Source organism: Vidua macroura, chromosome 6, assembly GCF_024509145.1.
Source record: "Vidua macroura isolate BioBank_ID:100142 chromosome 6, ASM2450914v1, whole genome shotgun sequence".
NCBI lineage: Eukaryota > Metazoa > Chordata > Aves > Passeriformes > Viduidae > Vidua > Vidua macroura.
The window spans coordinates 43,470,363-43,492,787 of record NC_071576.1 but is presented as its reverse complement, the minus strand read 5'-3'; the positions used below and the strand labels follow the sequence as shown (position 1 = coordinate 43,492,787).

General features: G+C 41.5%; 1 protein-coding gene across 4 annotated transcripts in view; it reads left to right on the top strand.

Moving 5' to 3' along the window:
- PRR5L (proline rich 5 like) overlaps positions 1–22,425 on the top strand; it is a 41,807-nt gene that overhangs the window by 4,066 nt on the left and 15,316 nt on the right. For all 4 annotated transcript variants that reach the window (XR_008437686.1, XR_008437685.1, XM_053981217.1 and 1 more), the window contains exons 2-4: positions 8,662–9,021; positions 10,414–10,494; positions 13,880–13,928. Coding sequence is in view for 2 of the 4 variants with exons in the window: in XM_053981217.1 (XP_053837192.1) it covers positions 8,852–9,021; positions 10,414–10,494; positions 13,880–13,928 (300 nt within the window). In the remaining 2 variants the exon portion in view is untranslated. The remainder of the gene's footprint in view (positions 1–8,661; positions 9,022–10,413; positions 10,495–13,879; positions 13,929–22,425) is intronic.

The window sequence follows — 22,425 nt, the reverse complement described above, 5'->3', positions numbered from 1 at the left end:
TCACCACATTTGACCAAGGAAGGAATGGTCTAAAAGGTCAAGTGGTCTAAATGGTCAAAGTTTCTCTGAGATTTGTGAAAATATTTTTAGAGACTATGCTGAAGGAATGGCTCTTTGTGGGTGTTATCATTTCTCACATGGGTGAGATTCAGAAAGGAAAGCAGTGCTAAGTTAGTTTCTGCGTTAGAAAACACATTTGTCAATTCAGTCCAAAGGCCTTTTCTACAGAAAGAGTTTGATGGCTTACTCATACTTGTGTCATTCAAGTGATACATTCTTGGGCTGTTTTTCTCCAGTAGGGGTGCATTTATTAGGGCATCTGTTGAATGTTGGAATACTGCCCGTGGAAGGAAATAACTGTGTGTGTTTCATCTTCCTTGTTTTTATGTGTCTTTCCATTTAGCTGTATTTCTGGAAAATCACCTGCTAATGAAGTGAGTTTAAGACTGATAGGTCTGGTAACAACATGAGCTACTGAACTGAGGGCCTGAGATCCTTGGACTACTGCTTTGCTATTAAACCAGCTGTGGTTTTTGGAGTATTAACCGCGTGAGTAAAGCCTTGCTATAGAATTAGAGACAAAGCAGTGGTGATTTTACATCTGCCATGTGTTGGTGTGTGAAACTCAAAAGACAGATGCAGGTAAGTTTGGTGCTGTGGATTATGATAGCACCACAGTGATCAATTTTGAAAGGATGGTTGCTCCAGCTGTTATGGATGCAACTATATGGAATGCCTAAAATACCCTAAAGCTTTCAGTTGATCAGAAAATGGTGATAGATCCTATCTTTCCCCCTTCCTATCCATTCCTCCTTTCTATTGGATAGGTTTTTTATTGTACCAAAGAAGTGAGTGTGTTTTTTCATTCTCAAACCACTCCATCAGTTTTATTTTTCTAAGCCTGTGTGACATTTTTGCTTCTTGCCTTTTATAGCTAGATTTTGGTGTGGTAATTGCTTATTGGGGGATACAATTTATTTCAACCAGATTAAATCATCTGTTAGTGCATCTCATTCAAATTTGTCTCTACCTTCATTCTGGTCAGCTAAGGAATTCTAATGAGCTCTTCTCCTCTTATTCCCATCCAGGCATGTCAGAGTGTTTTGCAACCATATCATGCCTTTTAATAGCCATAAAAATTTTCTCCATTTTATGAATGATGTGAGTCCTAGGAATTTAAAAATTTGTTTGAAATAACACAGAACATCTATGGTAGAAAACAAAATAACTTTGTTGTCTTAGATGCTACTCCTATATAGGAAGATATTTATTTTTCTGTGTGTTCTTTACTATGAGCGGATCTCTTTAGTTCACATTGAACTGGCTTGCTCTGTGTTATTATTGATTTCTTACATTTTTAAATGAGTAGTTGTACTATCATGTATATAGATGTGAAGTAGCAGTCTTACTTTGAACTGGCTGTAAACTCCAAGGGGACTGCAGGGGTCTCTCAGCTACAGAGAAGGTTCTCAGACCATGGTGGGATATACACAAAGGTTTTTTCCCCCTCTTCGTATATTTATTCTCACTCTTAAGCAGAGTTTCACTTTGAGTTTCAGGTTTGATTTAACCTCAGAAACTCAGAGCACAACTTAGTGGATACCACTGAATTTCTTTATAAATGATTCTGTTATCAAAGCCAAGTTAGATCTGTTTGTGAAGTTGTTTGAGACATATGGTGAATAAAGGCATGATGTGGGTCAAATTGGAAGAGGGAATATGCAAAAGATGGGGATAGAAAACAGGGATGCTGTTGTCTCTGTTGTGGAGATGAGTGTGTACTAGGAAGATAAGGAAGGTGAGATCTTGTTTTGGGTAGTCAGTGTTTTGTGGCAGTAAAACTGTTGATTATATGATTGCATACCAGAGTGTGAACTTTGTATCAAGAGGGCTGGTTTTCCCTATTCTGCTGATGTCACTTTGATAGCATATTTAAGCTCAATAGTTGAAATCTATCCATTTTAATTACAGATATGTGAGGCCAGTAGAACACCACTATTTATGGGACATCAAGTTGCTGCCTTTGTGGTGTTGAAGCCAGGAAAAAAAAAGTCACCTTTTGGTATTCAATCAGCTTGGAAGGGAGAGGTAAGGAGAGGTAGATCAGATTGATCCTTTTCTCTCCAACACTGTCGAATAATTTGAAAGCTTCATTAAAGCAGCTTAGAGGGATATTTTTGTTTGATGAATAGGATCCTGGCTTACAAGGTTGAAGACCAGGCTAAGTCACTTCATTGGATTAGCAACTTTTATTTCCTCAGCCAGAAAATTGAGCTAATTATTTTTACTCCTATTAGTATGCCTCCAAGAGCTCTTGATGAAAGGAGTGATTTGCAGGACTGAGTGGCCCATCTGCCTGGGGCTGAGCCTCCCTGGGATCCCTCAGAGCTTTCCCAAGGTGCAGGGAGGGGTGGACAGGCTGCAGACCTGGGGCAGGCAGACAGGCAACCCTGGCAGCAGCTGGCAGTGCACAGGCTGGGGGCAGCCAGGGGCTGGCAGCAGGTGTGTGATGGGGTTACAGGTAATGTGCTTTGGCTGGCTGAAGCCCTGCATTTCCAGCTGGCATGAACCTGCACAAAGAGCTTGAGGAATCACCTCGTGCTCCCCCATGGAACAGCACTTATGGCACAGCCCTTCATTTGGCTGTGCCCACTGGAAGTGGAGCATTGTCCTGCTTCCACGTGGATCCTGCCCTTGAAGCATGGTCCCTGAGCCTGCCTATGGTTTGTGATCCCTCATCATAGCCTCATAGTTTCCCCTTGCAAAATTTCTGAGATGATTTTTGGGATTCAGAAGCGAATGCCATTAATTTATGGGTGGAAGAAGCTGTCTTTTAAAGTTTGTGACTTGAATCAATCCTATTGATAAGACTGAAAGACCTGAAGGCTGGTCTTGCACTGTTCCACTTACCTTCCTGAACTGGGAATGTCTCCTGGCATGGGCTGTGCTCCTGGTGCTGGCATGAACACACCTGGAGATAAACTCACTCCTCCTGAGTGAGGAGCTGCTCACAAGACAAAGTGTCACCACTTTTCCATGCTGCTTCAGGACTTGATTTAAACCATATTGAGATCAATATTTAGTTCGATTCCTGTTGTTTTTATGGCCTGTAGATGAAGCACTAAACTTTTCATGGGTCAGATAGCCAAAGGGGTGAGGCGTAAAAGGATGAGAGTGTAGGAAGGATTTCAATGCCTTGAAATTGGACCCTAGACTGCTTGAATATTTTTGAAACTTTTGCTTTCAATAGCTTCTGAGGTGTATCTAAGACACAGCTTCTGATCATTGTTGACCAGAAATAACCTCTGTTAGTTATTGAGTGAATCGCAATTTTATCATCTTCTCTCCTGAAAAGTAGGAGAGATGATGATCAAACCTTGTTTAATTTTAAGAAACTGAGCAATTGGGAGCTATAAGAGGAACTGAATGTGCTGTTAATTTAGCATTGGCAAATACCGCCCGTGTAAGAATATAAATGAAGTTCATGCATGTGACTTGTGTAATTATGTTGACCTACAAGACTCCAAGTTATAGGTTGTGAGCTGCTTTTCCACTTCTCAGTGTGGCTGCATAGCAGGTAAATGAGGGATTTTTGTCAGAAGTAGTATCTTCATATCTTGTCAGTTGAACTCTCAAAAAGGGTTTTGCCAATCACATACTTTGTTAAAGATTTATTGGGCTGGAAGAAGAATCACCTAACAAGAATCTGGTTAGCTCTCTGCATACTTTTTTTGTCTGAGGCAGGATGGGACTGCTCATTAAGCATTGTAGGCTTAGTACAGTGGGGCATTTTTCTAAAGATTACGTTTCTTCAACACTCAAAATGATTACAGAATACTCAGGTGCATGTTGCAGTGTCCAATTTGTGTATTTTATGATCATAGGTCATCAATGCCACAATTGCATGAAGCATATAAAAGACAAATATAAACAAATGTGTTTTTCTTTGTGAAGGGGCCATTTTTAACACTAAAAATAATTAAATGGCAGAACATCAGTTATGTCGGGATAATCCATCATTCTCTATTGCTCTTTTTCATTCTCCACTATTTCTTTCCCTCCTGTTTTGAAGTTACTTTTGGACTTGTGGCTTTTTGGCTTGAATTTGTTGTGAAGTAATGTTCATAAAAGATTTCTTCTAAGAAGCAAAAACAGTTGTAGATTTTTCTGCCATGTCACTTCCGTTAGCAGTTGTTGCTCTGAGTTTTGCAGAGCAGACATCAGAGGAATTTTTAAAGGTCTGTTCTGTTAAATCTCAGTTACCATGGGCTTTTTGTTTGTTTGGCCCAAGATTATCATGAAGATTCATAATTTGGAGACCTTGCTGCCAATTTTAATTTTTAATTTGGGTTATTCTTTCTTTAGTAGAGAGAGATGTTGAAGTAGGGGTGGCTCCTGATCATGCTTTTCCTCCAGGCAGTCAGATGTATTATGATCTGTTGGGAGGGAAAGGTCGATTCGTGAAATCATTTTATAATGATTTCTCTGTTGTTTTTCATGGCTAACAGAAAACAAATAATAAAAGTTTCCTAGCTTCATGACTGTAATGCTTTTATAAATATCCGTATCTATGTGTGTTGGAAAAGGATTTGTCTCGATGCTCAGTTATTTTCTTTGAAGATTCATATTAATTCTAAAAGTGTTTACTCAGATGTGATGAATTACAAGTGGATGAAATTACATTGTTGTCAGATTGACTCATGGTCCTGCTGTGCTGCCTCAGCTGGGGACACTGACTTTCATCTTTGCAGAGTTAGCTCCCCTGAAGACCTGAGTTTTACACAGATGACATATCTGCCTTGTTAGAGGTCTAGAGGGTTTTGGTAACTGGACTTTGAGATGATAATCAGGGATAAAGAAAACAAAAGGACTGGTGGGTAGGACATCTGGAAGGGAACGAAGAGCAATACCTATCTCTCTGACTTAGTCATGACAAGTGTCTTGCCAAAAAAGATGTGCAGGGTCACTAAGCAAGATGAGGAGAGTGGGGAATGTTTTAGGATATATCAGCTGGCAAACAGTTTGGAATCCCCTGGTGCCATGTAAAGCATTATCCCAGCAGCTGAACCACGTGGCAGTGAAAAATTCTGGTGTGGCTGTATGTCTTATGCAGTCACTGCACTTCAGTCTCTGACGCTTAATGTCTTTTATAATTGATGGAGAGAATGTTGCTTGGTGCCTGGAACATGCTGCATCTTGGTGTCTCCCATCATTCTGTGTAAAAGGGGAAAAGTAATTGCTTCTCTGTAAAGCTTTTTCAAGTTCTGTGATTGCTAATAGGATTGTGATTATTGGAAGTTAAGTTTTATTTTGTAGCCTTCTGAACCACTTTAATCCTGGCAAGAAGAAACTGCAGATGTGAAGGAGTTTATACCGAAAGCCTCTAGGAGAGCAGTGTCTGTTTCTGAACATTTCTGCATAATTCTGTGAGAGTTTTCACAGCAAGATGAAAATTGTTCCTTGCTCAGCATTTTACTAAATGCTGTTTGTTCCAAATAGCTCAAATAGCCTGAATACCATGAGGGCTTCTTACTAACCTATAACTATGTTAATGCCTTTCTTGCCACAGGGGTAGTTTCTCCCAGATAAAAGCCAAAAAATTGCACACTGCAGAATGCACACCACAGATATTGCCAAGAAACTGCTGCTGCAGCCTCCCTGTGAAAATGAAGTGTTATTTATGAAGCTTCCTTGCTTTGGGGAAAACTTTCAGTGGAAGCTAGTTGCTGTGAAAGGGAAATCTGGTGTGATGGAAGTGTTTGATTGGGTTCAGGTGCTTTGTTGTACCTTCAGGTAGGTGCACAGGATCTGCAGAGTACCCGTTACAGAAGTCAGTTTTTTAGTAAACTCTCTATTACTTTGAGCTTTATGGAACTCTGAAAACAGTTTAAATGGGCTGTGGGCATGGGGAGAGAATGATCTTTCTCACAGGCTGACATTTCCAGTTCTGGTAACATGAGGGTCACTTATGCATAGATACCATTTAGGGTTAGTCTGCCTTCAAATTAAGAGTTTGATGTGCCTGCCATTTAATAGTTACTGGGTTTAGATAAGATAGGAGAGATTTGTGTCTTTGAGTCCTGAAGAAATAAGACTATGAATCAGGTCCTAAAGCTGAAGATCTTGCTTTAAATTCCTAATGAGATTCCAAAGTAAGGTTGACTTGACAGTAACATACATTGCAGGCTGGGTTGGGAAAGGAAGAGGGGTGTCTTATCGGCTCTTCCCAGGCAAGAGCTTGTTTTTATCTCCTGGTGACTTTTAACAGAGATTAAGGAAAACAGCATGTATGTTTCAATGAGTTTAAGCACATTCCCTAGGTAAGAAGTGCTCAGGAAATTCATCGTGGAGCCCACTGTAATGCCATGGTTTTGCTGTGTGGAATGAATCTTGTAAATCCATAGCCTAAGCTCGGAAGAGACCTTCCTGACTGTGGTGTTTTACTGTTTGCACAGAACAGGCCAAAGACTTTCCTACCCATACTTAAATTTATGTATGTTAAGGCACAGAGGTTGTTATATTGTTTTACATTTCTGAATTTAAGCTTTCCCCTTGCAACTTAATATAATTCAAATGAATATGAATGCATCCTATAAAATGATTTCATTGCTGGGGAGAAAGGTGCTTGCATGCCTTTCTGCCATCTGGAGTAGTGGTAAGAGGAGGCTTGTGGGTTAGCACATCTTAACCACTGCTTTCTAGCCCTGCTAAGTGCCTGCTAGAAATAATGCTTATATTGCATTTTATACCTCTGAAAGTGAAAGGTGTCTCTGCCTGTGTCAGGGGGGCTGGAACCAGATGGTCTCTAAGGTCTCCTCAAACCCAAATAATTTTATGTTTCTATGTGTAAAAATTGTTAAGTGAGATGTTTTACTGTGCTGCTGGGAGAAGTGAGCTGTCATTCAGCTCCTCATGCTGTCAGCTTGTAGACAAACATTGTCATGAGCTCTTGTTTTGCAACAGAAGCAGCCTCTATACTTGGGCTTTGCCTTTTGGCCACTCTTTGGTCCGCTATGAAAAGAACCTGCCTCGGCTCTCCAAGGTGCTGTAGCTTTTTCTTCTGGTGATTTCTGATGTGGTTACAGTTGTCAATGGAGAAATTGCTGGCAGATTGAAAATATGTGGGCAATGTCAAATGAACTGGTGCTCTGAAATGCACACAAAAGATCCTGCTGATGTGTTTGTACTAGTTTACATTTAATCTTAATGTCTAAAAGTTATGGCCTTGTTTTTATTTTAATTGTGACAGAGCAGCCAAAAAATCAACCGACATGCTGCCCTTTCAAGCAACAAGAATTAAGGTTAAGCTTATGTCACAAAGACTGTCTGGGCTTTGTCATCTCTGAAGACGATCAGGAGTTGCCTAAACGCAGGAAAAAGTTGCACTTGTAGCCATGTCCACAGAGACCTCTGCAAACTATATTTAGCTTGTGAGGGTATAACAACTTTATTTATTTATTGAATAGCACCAGGAATGATAGTACTATGTGTTTCAGTGCCTAAAAAGTGGAGTGTTTTCTCCATTCAGCTTCCTCATTGGCAGGGCATGTGGTGTCCGTGGCACAGCAAGGGCCTTGCAAAGGCTTCATGGTAATTGATCAGAATCTGCCAAGGCTGTGCAGCACGGGGGTAACAAAGTCAGCTCAGCGTAAAATGGGGCTGGCCAGGTGGGAAGAAAGCTGTTTTCTTACATGTAAGAGTTAATTATAGTTTGTGCAGCGGAAAGATTTTCCCTGGGCTGAACACCAGTCAAGTTAGTGCAGACACATAGCATTGTTTTTGTCTGACCATCTCTCTTTTCACCTTGTGCTGAAGATGTTGTAGAAAAGAGATTTACATCTTTCATGTGCAGTTCAGTTACACAACTTTTTTGTTTGTTTCTTTTCCCCTCTGCTCTCCTGTGTCCCACATCTCATTCTCAAAACTGCCAACTACATCGATTGCTTGTATTCATCTAAAGTGGGAGGATTTCAAAGTACAGAAGCTTTGCCAGTTTTTTTTGTGGCTTTTATTCAAGCTCGCTTCTTCTATTTCTGTGGTTTACTTGGGGCTACATAGTCATCTACATGGAGATGATGATCAGAGTGGAAAATATGGGCATTTTGTAATTGGCCTAGCAATTATTTCTCATGCTGTAGAAAAAACAGAAGCATAAAAGCCCTGCTCATGCTCAAAATATCTGGATGCTCGAACTCTTTTGAAGAAGCTCATTATTATATTCTTTTTGTAGTGAACTGATAGCAAGTGGGTTTATTCCCTTGCACAACACTTCTCAAAAAAAACCCCACTGTGTTAATCTATTCATCTTTTTTTCCATTGTTCATCTTTTGTACCTCTCTAGTGGAACAGTTTTCTCTTTCTCCAGTTACTACTGTTTTATATACAAGCTGAGTGGCTAACTGTTTTTAAAGGTATTTGTAAGTGCCTCTGGCAGAAGAGTTGAGACATCTCTGTTCTTGCATCTCTGCTAATTGAAGTCAAAAGAGAGACCGTGTTTGCATTTCTGACTGGCTCTGTTTGGTCTTTGTTTAAGGGGCAAGATGGGAAATGGGGCTGTTGAAGAACTCTGGAATTCCAGAGTCTTCCCAAAGCGGCTCTTAATGGCACAGGACATTTTCATCCCTCCCTTCTCTTCCTTACTCTTCTCTCTTTGCGTTGCAGGACTGCTTCAGTTCCTTCATCATGCAGCACACGTCACAGCCCAACATGGTGGGGAATCGCTAGTCTGGGGCTGATTCTTCGGTTTTGACTGAGTCCTTGGGCTGAAGACTCATGGACATTGCTGAGACTGATGCTGGAACCTTTGAGAGAAGAGCCTTTCTGATGGTCCTGCTCTGCTCCACCTGACCCTATGAAAGGAGGGTTCACCATAGCTGTGTCCTTTGTGCTCCAGTTCCACAAGATGGGCTCGTTCAGAAGGCCTCGACCTCGCTTCATGAGCTCCCCTGTCCTCAGTGATCTGCCTCGGTTCCAGGCAGCCCGGCAGGCCATGCAGCTCAGCTCCAACTCTGCCTGGAACAGGTGAGCAGGACCCACCTGGGTGAGCTCCTGCCCTGCAGCAGCTCCTCAATGAGGGCCATGCGTATCTTACGCTTGTGTTTCACACCATTTAAGACTAAGCTCATCTGTTTATAAGCATGCACAAATTTTTGGCATGTCCAGGCTTTGCAGGCATTGAAAGCATCTGTGGAGTTGAAAAATTTAGACCTACTAGTTCTCAGTTGGTTTTGGGCCACTGTCATAATGGGCCATAAAGTTTTTCAGCCATACTGTCTTGAAAAGCAGAATTGCTTTTTGTTAACAGTTGCATCTTTTAAGTACCATTTAGGAAAACACATTCCTAGTACTTTAATAAGTGCCAGTTTATTAATTCACAAAGGCATGTATTTGCATATTATGAAGCTTTTATCACAGTCAAGTTCCTCTGACAACTACTAAGCTTGTGGCTTGAACCGGCATTTCCTATTGATAGCTAAATCCTGTCTGCTGTGTGTGTCATGCAGCAATGGCAACTGGAAAAACAATGTGAAAGGTGAAGAGTGAGATGTCCTATGTCTTCATGTGATGTAATGGTCTGCTGCTACCAGAAGTGGGTGTTCCCACCTTCCCTTCTGCCACACGGCTCCAGCTCTGTGCTCTGAAGACTGTTCTTGCTTGCTGAACCTAGCTCAGTTTATCAATGTCAGACAAAAGTAGCCTGGCAAAAACATTGCCGTTTTGTGCCATGATAGTGAGCTGAGGTCTGTGAAGCATGCAGATGCCATAACTGGTCCACAGAAGGGAATGTCTGTTTAGGGAATGACACATGTCCTTGTTAGCCACGTCAAGCTTTAGACCTGCTAAACCTTCTTGTCTTTTGTCACTTTATGACTTCCTCTGTGCTGGTGAGAGAATTAGAAGGTACTCCAACAGCATCTTACAAGGATTAACAGGGCTTAAACTCGGATCTGAGGTGATGCTGGCTGCAGAACATCTTCCAGCACGGCCAGGGTCTTGCCAGATGCTGCAGAGTAGGTCGTTCATGGTAGGATCACTAGATAATGCAGCGTGATGTGTTTGGCAGATATTACCAAAAGATCTATGTTTCCTCATAGCAACTAGCCTGCAGCATGCAGCAAAGAACCCCCAAACAGTTGTGTTCAAGAGGCATCTGGGGCCAGGAGTATCCCTGTGACAACTTTCCCTTGATTACCCCAGGCAGAGCTTGAGGTTGATTGTGTTCTGTCTCCCAGGGGAGATGTAGGTAATTAAGAGTAACAATTTCAAGGTGAGAAGGGGTGGAACTATTTAAGGACAATTAACTGCACCTGGTTGCAATCTCTCTGCTTTTTGGTGCCTTGCTCACCTTGTGCTCTGTGGTAAATCACACTGTTACTCATGGATGTTGTCCTCTCTTATTTCTTTTTTTGGCAGCGTACAAACAGCAGTGATAAATGTGTTCAAAGGGGGAGGCTTGCAGAACAATGAACTCTACACCCTCAATGAAAATATCAGGTAGGTTGCTGAAATGCATGAAAATGGACTTTTGTTGCTGCTTGTTTGGTGTTTGCTGGGATCTATTGCCTTCAGAACCACAGTTCAAAGATATTGGTGGGAGGAGAAGGGCTGAGAGCAAATTTATGCACAGCTTGGGGGTTTTTGGCTAAATTACTTCTTTCTTGCTATCGAGTGACATTAATGGCATGGGGTATTTGGATAATTTTTCTCCAACTTGTGTAGCTTTAATAAGGTCAGGTTGTGTATTGGCTAGTATTGTTAAGGATTTTGTTCCTTTCTAGGAGCTATGCCTCATTTGTATATGTTTTATACATAATAATATTGGCATCTCTTTTCTGAAACCAAACTTCTCAGAACCGTGGACTGTTTAAAGTGAACCACAGCATTTCGTTTAAAAGCTTAATCTTCACATGATAATTACAGAGCAAAACCTGAAAATATGAACAGGAAAGATAAAAAAAAACCCTAAAAACCTAGCTAACATTTTTGTCACTGATGCTAGTGATGGTTAGAAGTATCATTTTCTTTTAAAAGCAGGTTTCATGATTATTTGTGGTTTCATTCTGATTAGTTGGAAAGTTTCATTAGCAATAGATAGGACTGTAGAGTAGATACAGAACTATTTATTTTTGCCTTGGTTTCAAGTGCTGCTGAGAGGAGTATTGTCAGGGCTAATGGATGTAGGTTCCTCCTTCTCTTTTTACCACTGCATCCATATTAATTCATCAACAATGCTGTCACACATGTTTCTTCTTCTTCTTTTATATGCCCTCCCCTCCTTCCTATTGCATTTTTTTGAGCTCAAAAAGATTCAAATGGCAATTTGAGCTAATTGTGTACTAAACAGCAGTCTAAACTACCCCTTTCCCCACTTTCAAAATAAATGCAGCTATCAGGGCAGGAGACTCTGTCCAATTTGGTCTAGTCCCAAACCCAAAAAGTTAAATATAATTCCTTTAGAGAGTTGAGCAAGGGCAGCATCTTGCACTTTAATGATATTTTAGTGTGTTCAGGTCAGAAGTCTTCAAATTAGGTTTAAGTACTTGGAGCAATCTTAATTCTCCATGGGATGAGTATTTGTGGACATGAAAATAAGAACAGCTGTCATAAGGCTTGGGAAATAGCTAAAGGCCCAGCTCATTAGCAGACTTGGGGAGTGACTTTGGGCTTTGTGACTCGCCTGTTGCCCATGGCAGTGGCTGCATCCTGCTTTTCCCCTGAAGTGTGAGCAGGTGCTCCTTCCCACCTTTCCAGGGAAGCAGAACTGCTGTGGGGTCTGGGCTTGGCCCCAGAGGCTGGACCATGCTCTCTTAATGCTGGTTGCTGAAATGAATGCAGTCTGGTGAAAACTAGGCAAAGAACAGGAAATTCTTTATGAACTGTGTGTGCTTTGAGAACAGTGCTCCTGGTGGGAGGGGAAATGCCCTTTTCCACAGATATGCACTGCCAGGCTGTACTTGGAAGCACTCACCTTGAATTATATGATTAATGTTCCTGCAGGTGCCCCGAGCATTGGTTACATCTCCAAATGTCACTCTTTAAATAGACCATTTCACATCCAAGTAGCTCATTAATGCCCATCTAAGGAGCAAAGGACAGGCCTCTGCATGTGTGTCTGTATGAACACCTGCAGCCTCACACCTGTGGTTCTTGATGGAGCTCCCAGCACAGGGTGAGCTCTGTGCACAAGGTGAATCTCTAGCTTGACACTGGAGAAAAGCCAAACCTCCAAGACAGACAACTCTTGTGTGCCATGAAGTTGAGCTGGTGCATTTTCCTTGCCCTTGCCCATAGCTGTTCAGTCAGCTCCTGGGTTGTAGTTTGCAAATGCAGTAAGAGGCTCTCAGGTTCTGCACAATGCCAATGCTTCATCATTTGGCAGAGGAAAACATGGGACAGTTTCAAAGGAGGATGGTAATGACAGGACCAGGAGATGAGCAGGTAGTAACATTTTGTTCTGGATTGCTGCCTGCTTTTTTTTTTTTACTACTCTGAAAGTCAGTTTCACAGTGAGAGGAAATGTAAATGGAATTCCTTTGGTAAATGGAATTTCTGTAAGTGGGAGGTGACCTGGCCATCCTTAGGAAGAGACCCCTCCCCTAATTTTTTTCGAAGGTGCAAGCCTCTGGTTGCTGGTCTTACCTGCATGAAGCCATATCCTGCTGGGCTTGTCAGTCAGCTGGTGGAGAGCCTGCTGGATTTGGCTGAAGCCAATGGAAAAGCTTCTGACAAATCGGTGCCTAAAGATTTACCTGATTTATTGATCTCATAGACATTGGCTTTGATTTGGGTGGGTGAATATAAACACTCAGAGAGAGAAAGAGTAAAGGCATGTTGGCATGCAAATAAATGTAGAAGTATTGTAAAATGGTTAGAGAGGAAGGCTGTCAAATTTGACTTTGAGCAGAGATGAGGTAAAGTGGCATAGTTTGGTGGTAAAAACCCAGCCTAAGAACTGGATGGTTGCTGATTCAAATGCTATTTTCAAGCACTCTTGACTATACTTCTTCACATTGGTAAAAAGCAAAACTCCTAGAACAGAAAAAAAATTGCAGTGTTTGGTGTTGGAAAGTGTTGGGCAATCTTTAAATTTATGTAGAATTTACTGCTACAGAATTTATTCTCAATCACTGAAAGCTTAAAGTGCAAATGCACTGAACTTCCTAAGTTGTTTTTTCAATGCTGCCTCTGATGTAAACCAATCCCAATTTTTTTTTTTAATATGACTGTGTATTAGAATTTAAAACTTTTATCACAGCCTGATTTAAAAGCCAACAATTTTCATCAGAAATACTTCTTTAGAGTGGCTTTTGCCTGCCTGTATGTATTAAAACACCTCTTGTTAAATTTCTAGAATTTTTTCCTTGGAAAATATGCCTTCTTTTTTGTTGTTTGAAATATGGTAGTTAAAATGTGGGTGTGGCTTCTGTTTCATTTATCTTCTCCTTATCCTCACCTTCTACTTCCAAAAGAGAAGGAAATACAACATTAGGGAGATATGCTGTCTTCAGTGACATGAAAGGCATCATTGTTTAAACAAAAAAGCAGAAAATATTGTGGATTTCAATCTAAATAACTCCAGATTTTCTGCCCAGTTTTCTGTTCATTCAGGGGGGTAATTTTTTTTTTTTTTTTTTTGCTTGTTCTAGGTGTGTGGTTTATAATTAGAAGACTTCAGAGAAACTGATTAATTTCTTTATAATTTGGAAATAGCCTTTGTAAAATACATATGTAACTATAAGAGAAATCTAACTGTGGCCAAAAGCACCCATTCCCATACATTCCTGTATCTTTGGTATGACTGGTCGTAAAGTGCAGATATAGCTGTAAGAAATGACCAGCAGTGGCTGCTACTTCATGGCTCCATTCCTTCTGTCTACAGACGGCTGCTGAAGAGTGAACTTGGATCCTTCATCACAGATTACTTTCAGGTATTGCATGACTTGCTTGCTTTATTTTGAGGTTTGCTCCCTTCAGCTTTTTAGCCTATAACAAAATTGGGATCCCTTTTTACGTGCATGTAGCCTACAAGTTTTGCTTTTGTTTTACTTAGGAAGATGATGGATGTACTGGACTTTTTAAATGTGGGCCATATAGCCCTGGGAGTAATTATTTTTATTTATGTGAGTGCAGAATTAAGGATAATCTTCCTTTGCGCTTAAGAAAGGCTGCTAGTAGACTGCCAAAATCAACAAGGATTCACTTGAAGTAAAACTTCAAAAAAAACTTTAAAAAAAGAAGATGGGGATGCCTTTTCTTGAATGTAGAAAATTCAAAAGGTTTTCTGCAACAGCGGCCAGCCAAGGGAAAGAGAAGAGATAATGACGACTGCCTGGAGGCAGGAGGGGGCAAAGAGAAGGAAGTTTCTATCAGCAGGAAATCAACCTGGGTGCTGTTTGCCTTTTAGTCCCACAAATATAAATGCAGTTTCTGAAAAAGGAAAATGTGCAAGATGAAGACTTGAACAGTCACAAATGTGAATACGTGTTGCTGTGTTTTATTGATACCAGCCAGATAGAGGTTCACATGTAACCACTTGAGAGCCGGCTGATGATTTTTAGAAGGCACTGATGGCTTTCATTGTTCATTTAATTTGTTCAGTTTAATTTGTTGATTAAAAAAAAACAAGAGGGGCTTCTGGAAACAAGAGGGTTTTCTTCCCTTTGAGTAAGAGAGAGAAAATTTCTGTACTTTCTGAAGTGGCTGATGCTGCTGTGTGCGTGCTAACAGCTTAAAAGAGGAAAAAGAAGACTAGTCTTGTTTCCTATCAGATGATGTGATTTATTAGATTACATGACTTTAAAAAATTCCCCTGCTGTGCTATCAAGTGAGAAGAGAACTCCTGCCCCAGGGGTAGTTATGTTTCACTTCCTCAGCCCCTCTCTGCACAAGTTGTTTACTGCAGAAGCAGCTGCTGGCGGCACAAGGCAGGATGTTTCCTAGACCCTGAGTGGGGTGGCAGCCACCAGCACTCACATTTAATTTCTGGGGTATTTTTGCTCATTGTCAAAAGGAGCAACTTGGCATCTGTCAGACTTAGCCTGACGTAAAACTCTTGGTGCAGGCAAGTTGTGAGAGAAACTATGAGATAAAGGCTATTGTTGGAAGTGAGATTTTTCCCTCTGTGACCTAAGATGCAGACTTATTTCTGATTCTAGACTAACAACATATGGCCATGATAAGTTACCACTCCCTCCTGAATGTCTTTCCTCAAAACTCCTAGGGCCATGGAGTGGGGAAAGACTGTTCTTGTGCCAAAGAATGGCTGACAACATTTTTCATTTGTCTGTGGGTTCTGTTTCACTGCTGATGCCAGCTGAATTATGGCAGTACTGCTGCCACCAAGATGAGCAGAGTTGAATCAAGCTGCTGATTTGGCTGAAATATAACCTTGAAAGAAAAAAAAAACAAAGTTTCCACCTACTTCTTTGACGTGTTGTGGTCATCACCTCTGACATGGGGGAGGTGCTGGGAGTGGGTCACCAGGATATGCAGAGTGGAGTGGAAGTGCATCTTTTGGCAGTGACTTCCTCTGACATCTGTTAAAACCCACTGAAAACTATTCTAAGAACCAAGTTTTCTGTCCTCTTGCATTGAAATGGACCTGGCTCTGTGTAGCCAGGAAGTTTTAAATATCCTAGCAGCAATTAGAGCAACTAACTGGATCATGTAATATTTAGATGTGATAAACTGACTTGAATATTTTCTATTTCTTATGCCATGGCACTTACAGCTGGAGCCATTAAGAGGAACGTTAAAATCACATTTATTTTCAGTGTTGGGGATTTTACATTATGTAACTTTTAAACACTCACACATGCACATTTTTTATAAGCATAGAATATTCGAGTCTAGAATGGAACAGAGCTTTTATAGTGGGACAGAGCTACCTTTGTGATCAACTTGACTTAATTACTCACAAGTCCTTTTCATCAGCACTCATGCAAATTAACAGTTTTTAGCTCCTGAAATTGCTAAAGGAATGTTTAGGAAATGGTTGGAGTTTATGCAGTCTTTTTCTGCTACCAAGCCATCATCATATCAGAGTTAATGAGTCTGTTTTGTCTTTGAAAGAGAAATATAATTCCTGTAAGGGCTGCAGTGCAATCTCAGATGTTTCATTCTGAAGGGAAGTTGTGTTTATAAGTCTGCTGCCTTAGCAATCCTACTGTATATACAAACTCTCTCCTTGGATTGAAGCCTGAGTGAAAATGCCAGATAGTTGGGACTTGCAGCATTTACTGCAGATCTGCCTTAAAGCAGTGCTCCGTGCTCCAGGTTTTTCAGTACTGACTTTGCCCATGAAATTATTTGAGAATTTCCTGCAAAGGGGCATTTGTACCTACCTCTCTGCTCAATAACCCAGCAGGGCACCCACCATTTGCTCTCACTGCTGGGTTAGTTTGCTGGTGGTCAGCTAAACTGAAATAGGTAGAAATCCTATGACCGTGGAACGTAAGAGGCAGGATTTGGTGGAACAGGGTGTACTGGCAATTGGACTTCTCTGGTGCAGTTGTGTGATTTTTCAGATAAGCTCCCTTCATTTTCCTACTGTTTGGCCGTCGTGTTGGTGGAGAAAAAATTTTAAATATAAAATCAGAAAGTGTTGATAAATTGATGCGTTATCTGCCTGACTCTGCAACAGCCTGAAACAAAACCTCTGGAAGTGATGAATTGTATCTTTTCACTCTGTGTGGGCTTGTTAATCTTGAAACTCATGGGGGCAAAATGGAAATGCATTTATGTATATTAACTCCAAACTGTCTCCTCCCAAGGCAGAGAGACCTAATCCCTTCCCAGGCACTGTAACCTCTCCCAGAACCCATAGGCTGCAAATGCACATAGAAAGTCAAATGCCCAGAGCTGATGCCTGATGTCCACTCCCCGCACTGGCAGAGCTGGTAGGTGAGGAATGGCAAGTGGACTGTTTCATCATCTAATCCAATAAGATCTTTGATGTCTCAAAACCAGAGGCAAGCTGTTACATAATTTCCAGGCTGCTGCAGTGGAGAGCCACTGGAGGCGGCAAGTCCTGACTCAGAATTAGACCCAGCTTTCTGTTTGTGCGTGAAGCTGCAGCGTGCGAGAGCGCACATTACTGAGGTGTCAAGCAAAGTCCGAGCAGCAAATGATAATAAATAGCTGAAAAGTAAGCAGTGTCGGCAATGAGGGGAGCCTGGGTCCAAACCAAAGCTGATTTTATCTTCTGCCTTTAGAGCAGTCAGTAGTGGTGCTGGTGAACCTTCCTGTGGTCAGAGTCCCTCTCGCTGTAGGCTCCCCAGCTCTGCAAGTTGGCTGCGGTGATAGGGGTAAACCTGCTCTCCTCCCTCTCTTGTGGCACCATAAAGCTTTTGTTTAGGTCCCCACTGCATGTTCTCCTGGAACTCCAGCCTGGAGAGATGACTCCAGCATCTCTCATGATGTTTGCTCACTCCTTTGAAATGCTGCTTTGTAAAGCCTAGCTAACAGCATGTGGCTGCTTAGCCAAAGAGAAAAATACAGGGTATGTGATGCATCCTTTCTTGATGCCAGGTTTCTGTGTCTGCCTGTTTCAACAGCAAGGCAAGTAAATAATTGTGTAGGCTATTGCAGTGATGGTTACTTCTGGATACAGGCAGCACCAGCTTTTCTCTGGCCTATTGCTGTCTTGTGCCTGCTGCCAGGGGCTCCAGCAGCTCGGCTGCTGCACAAGGAACAGAATTCACACTTGTGTGATTTGCAGAGCTCAGCTATGTGTCTGCAATACTCTTTTGGGTCAAGCTGCTCTTTATTATTGTATTTGTCTTCTCATTGGCTGGGAACCTCTGTTCGTGCAGGTCTGCTAATTATTTCTACTTCATCTGGCACTTTTTAGAGCAGCTTTCATGGAGCAGCTCCAGAGACTCCATAGCAACTGCCCAGGTTCGTCATCATGGATGGAGTCCTCTGGCAGCTCAGCACTGCTGTCAGGCAGAGGACCTTGTCCTGGGTGGCAGCAGGGACACCTCCTTTCAGGCCCTGCTCTCAGGGAGTCACTAGATGTGTGTGAATCCTTCCAAAGGGAGCCAGGTTGCTCCCACTCAAACCATGGTCAGGGTGCCATGGCCTAGCTGAGCAGGATCCCCCCTGGAGCAGTGATAATCAGGGTGAAGTCAGGGGCCCTGGCTGTGGGATTTTCTCAGAGCTGCTGCCTGGTCTAGATTGTAGCAGTGCTGCTTACTTGGTCTGCCTGGTCTGCTCTCCTTCTTACTCTCCCTTGCCTCACTTTCATCTCTTCAAGTGGGCTTTCTCTTTTATCTGTTATGAACAAAACCAGCTCTAGGAAGAGTAATTTTAGGATGTGATTTCATATTTATCTTGCAGTTTCTCCTCTATGTGGGATGGAAGTGATCTCTCTGCTTCTGTTAGTATTTCCCCTCTTGTTAAAAAAAAAAGGATGGGGGTGGGAGGGTGCTCTAGATATGAGATGCTGCAGCTCACACAAATTTGTTTTGTAAAACACTGCCAAGAATTAGGTAGGTGTTTGTGTGAAGCTGGCAATGACTTTGTAGAAAGTACTTGCCAAGTAAGTTTGAGTAATGCTTTTTTTCTCAAATTAACATCAGATTATCCACAAAGCAGTGGCTCTGTGCTTGTAGAACCTGTAGAAGTGTGGTTTAGCAATAGAACACAAAACCTCAGCTGCCTATAAAAGGGGGCTGCATTTAAGAAACACTATAGTGTTCTGTAGAAAAATTTTTTTTTTGCACCCAGCAAAATGAGGTCAATTATTTTGTGTATGTTCTGGATCAGTTTACTTCTGTTTCAAGCTTATGATATTTGATGAACTAATATTAATCTGTTGATTTGAAGGTGGCTTTTAAAAGGCATACTGGCCATGTTTGGCTTGAAGGCATGAAGGGAAAGCAGAATTTATCCATAATTAAATAGATGCTCATGTAAACCTTTTTCCCTCAGAGATTATGACTTAATTGTTATTAGCAGGGGAATTCATTTGTACCTTGCTGTACTGCAGACATGGCTTTCAGGCAAGTTGTGAAGTTGCCTGTGGTGGCTTGAGCCTCCTTGATGTTTTCTGTGGAGTTGCAGCCAAAGCTACTCAGCTACTTTTCACCAGCCTCCTGCTTGCATATAGCACTCACAGCAGAGCAAGTGGTGGCTGTCACCCCAAAATCCTTCCTGTTGGCTCTGTATGGAGGTTGGCACCGCACCCATGTTGCTGACTGTTTCTCACAGGCTGCATCTGATTTGCCTTGGACACAGTCCCATGGGTACCATTTTGCCCAGGGTGTACCGAGGCCATGCACAGGAAGGGCCCCCACTGGGAATGCCCAGCTCCTGCAATGGGAGGGGGAAGGTGCTGGGCACTGCTGGTTTGAGAGAGGAGCCCCAGCTGTTGTGTCTGGGACAGGTTTCATCTTCTGGGAAGATGGTGGGACTGGTATTACTCTATTGGGCACGCATGGAGAAATTTGCCTCAATTTCTCTAACAGGGAAGGGAAAGAAGAAAATACCTCTGCCAGAAAAAAAGGAATGAATTATCAGTAAAGTGTGTGTGTTTTATAAGGTGGTATCTGACTGCCTTCAAATTTTTTTTATTCCCAATGATTGGAGTATAACTTAATTTAAAGAGTAGCAAACACAGACATGGTGTGAGAGGATCTTTACTGAGGAACAAATGAAAAGTGATTATTTTCACTTTGAATCCTGTCTTTACAAAAAATAGGGCATTTAAACATTTAAACATACTTAAGAGCTTTCTTTTAGCTGCCCTTACTGGTGTATCTGAGTGAGCTATTTTGGTTTTCTGCTCTGAGAAAAGAGGTCAGCCTGTGAGATTTCACAAGGTCACTTCTATCTGCTGCAAAACATCTCTCTCCAGATTTCTCAACTGCACGTAGGTGTTTTGAAGTTGGGACTTTGTTTCTCTGCACAGCAAAGTAGCAAAGAGTAAAGGCAGGTTTGCACCTCCCACAATGAGCATATAGCATCCCATGGTGTCCCAAGAGCAGGGTGAGGAAAACACCCTGGGGAACCAGGAAAAGCTCATTTGGGGAGGGAAGGGAATCCCTGCTCCCCCAAGCTCCCATCCCTGTTCAGCTGTAACAGCAAAGAGATGGAAGGTGGCAGCTGAACTTTTTCAAATAAATGTACCTTTCAAGCTTACTTGGTATGAGTCTTTATCTAGTATTGCTTTAAATAGAAGATTTCTTTTTCCTCTTAGATCTGTGCAAGCAGGGATGCAGCAGAAAATGGGACTTGTAATGTAGACAAGGTCTGATACAGACCTGCATTGCAGCTGCATTGAGTAACTTGTATTGATTTGTCAGCAGAGCCTGTAGGGTGTGTTAATGACAATTTGCCTGGCTTGCTCTGAGGGATTAATGTTTGGATTGAATCAATTCCTAAGCCTGTGACTTCTTGCAGAAAAGGCAGAGAAGTAACATTTCCAGATACTTTTAGGATGGGGAGAAGGGAAATTAAGTGTGGTTGATTTACTTTTTTTTTAAGTCTCTTCTGCAGGAAAAGGAAAAATCTGAGAGGATAAGTGAAAATTCTGCAGTAACTACAGTAACTACATAGCCCTAATCTCTTTTTTTAAGGAAACCTTTAGAGTGAGATTATGCAATCTCTTTAGCACATGGAATTGCTATAATAATACATTTATAGGAGCATTAAAAAATTGTTACCATGGAGTAATGATTAATATATCTATTTTGCAATAGATACAGCTGTGTTGTCCATTAGCATGTACAAATGTGTTCTTTGGTTGCTGACATAGCTGCAAAAGAAAAAAAAAAATATCTGTAAGTAAAAAAATGTCAATAATATTTACTTCAAGGCAAAGTATCTGGAAAATTGTATCCAGAGTGGGAAACATACGTAAAATGAAATCTAACATTCTATGGCAGATAGAGAAGGAATTCATATTTCCTGAGAGAAGCACAAGAAAATAAGCATCACATCCTCATATGTGTATGTGTGTATATATATATATACACACACCTTTGTATTACTAAGTAGTTTAAAATAATACAGTATTAAAGACCAGCTGTAAATTTCCCCTGCAGTATATGAGAAGTAATTGCCTTGAGCTACAGGTTGAAAAATAAAGAAATTAAGTACTTTTATTAATGAACTGAAAGCATTTGGAAGGATTAAAGTGCCATATCACTCCAACATTATCTATTGCTCAAGCAGAAAAATATTTATAGTGTGTGTTTCACTTTTTTTTCCCCTTATGGTTTTCTTCATTACAGATTACTTTCTTTGTATGTTTTCACATTGTTGGTTTTTCCTGGCAAGTTTTTTTGTTGTTGTCTAGGGCAGGGTATGTGTAGTCATTTATTTCTGTTGAGCAAATCTAAAACTTGAATGGACATCCCGACAACTTAATATTTCCCTCCAAAGCCCATATTTCTGTTTGAGGATCTTCATAAAACTGTCACCTTCTACTTATTGCTAACATTTGGAAATGTTGTAATTTTTTTTCATAGTGTGAACATATTTATCCAGCTTGCTAAACCTGTTGTCATTGCCCAGGTATAAAATATCTCCCAGCCTGAGAATGTCACAGAGCAACATTTCCTCCTGTTTATACCCAGCTTTGTGTTAGCTTCTTGTTGAAGGGAAGATGCAGCAATGTGCTGCTCTCTTGGCTTGAGGTGGCTTCCACAGATGCCTGTCTCTGTGTCAGGGCTGAGCCAGGCTGGTGTGTGGTTCCAGGAGGCGGGTTTACAATCCAGAGCAGGGGCACCAGGGCAGGATGCACTATGGCAGCTCATCAGGAGGCTGTGGTGGTGTCTGGGCAGTGAGGTAACAGCAGTGTCCACTGGGAGTGGAAAGAGATGTGCCTTGCTCCTTGGCTGATGGAAGGTTCAGAAGTGCAACTTTGACCTGAATCCCCATCAAAAACAAAAACTGAACAGTGGGGGAGTAATCTCTGACTGTTGTGGGCTACCCTGATACTGAATCCTTTCAGAGAGGCAGAAGGCCTATATTCTCTATCAGTATGATCTCTGTACCTTTTTTAGGATGCAGTAATAGTGTGTTATGTGATGATTGCAGTGCCTTTCTGTGGCATTCTCAAAGCTTTTCAGAATAACTGATTCACCTGGTGCTCTCGGGAAAACAAAAAGGTGTTGCTTTTGCATCATTCTTAAGTTTGGGGAAGTGGGAACAATAAGCTAATCAGGTATATTGATGTCCTGAACTGCAAACAGGCATATTGATATCTTGATCTGTCTGGTCCATGAGAGTTGAGTTTATCTAGAAAGACCAGGTCCTGCCAGTTCTTCTGCACCTTGACACTGCATACTGAGATGATCCAACTTCTCAATACAAAAAGAATAACCTCATGGAAAGACAATAGGTAGGAATAGAGAAGTAGATGTTAGGGAGCTGAACTTGGCCTGCTGTGCAGTTAGACAAGCAATGAGCAAGTGCAAA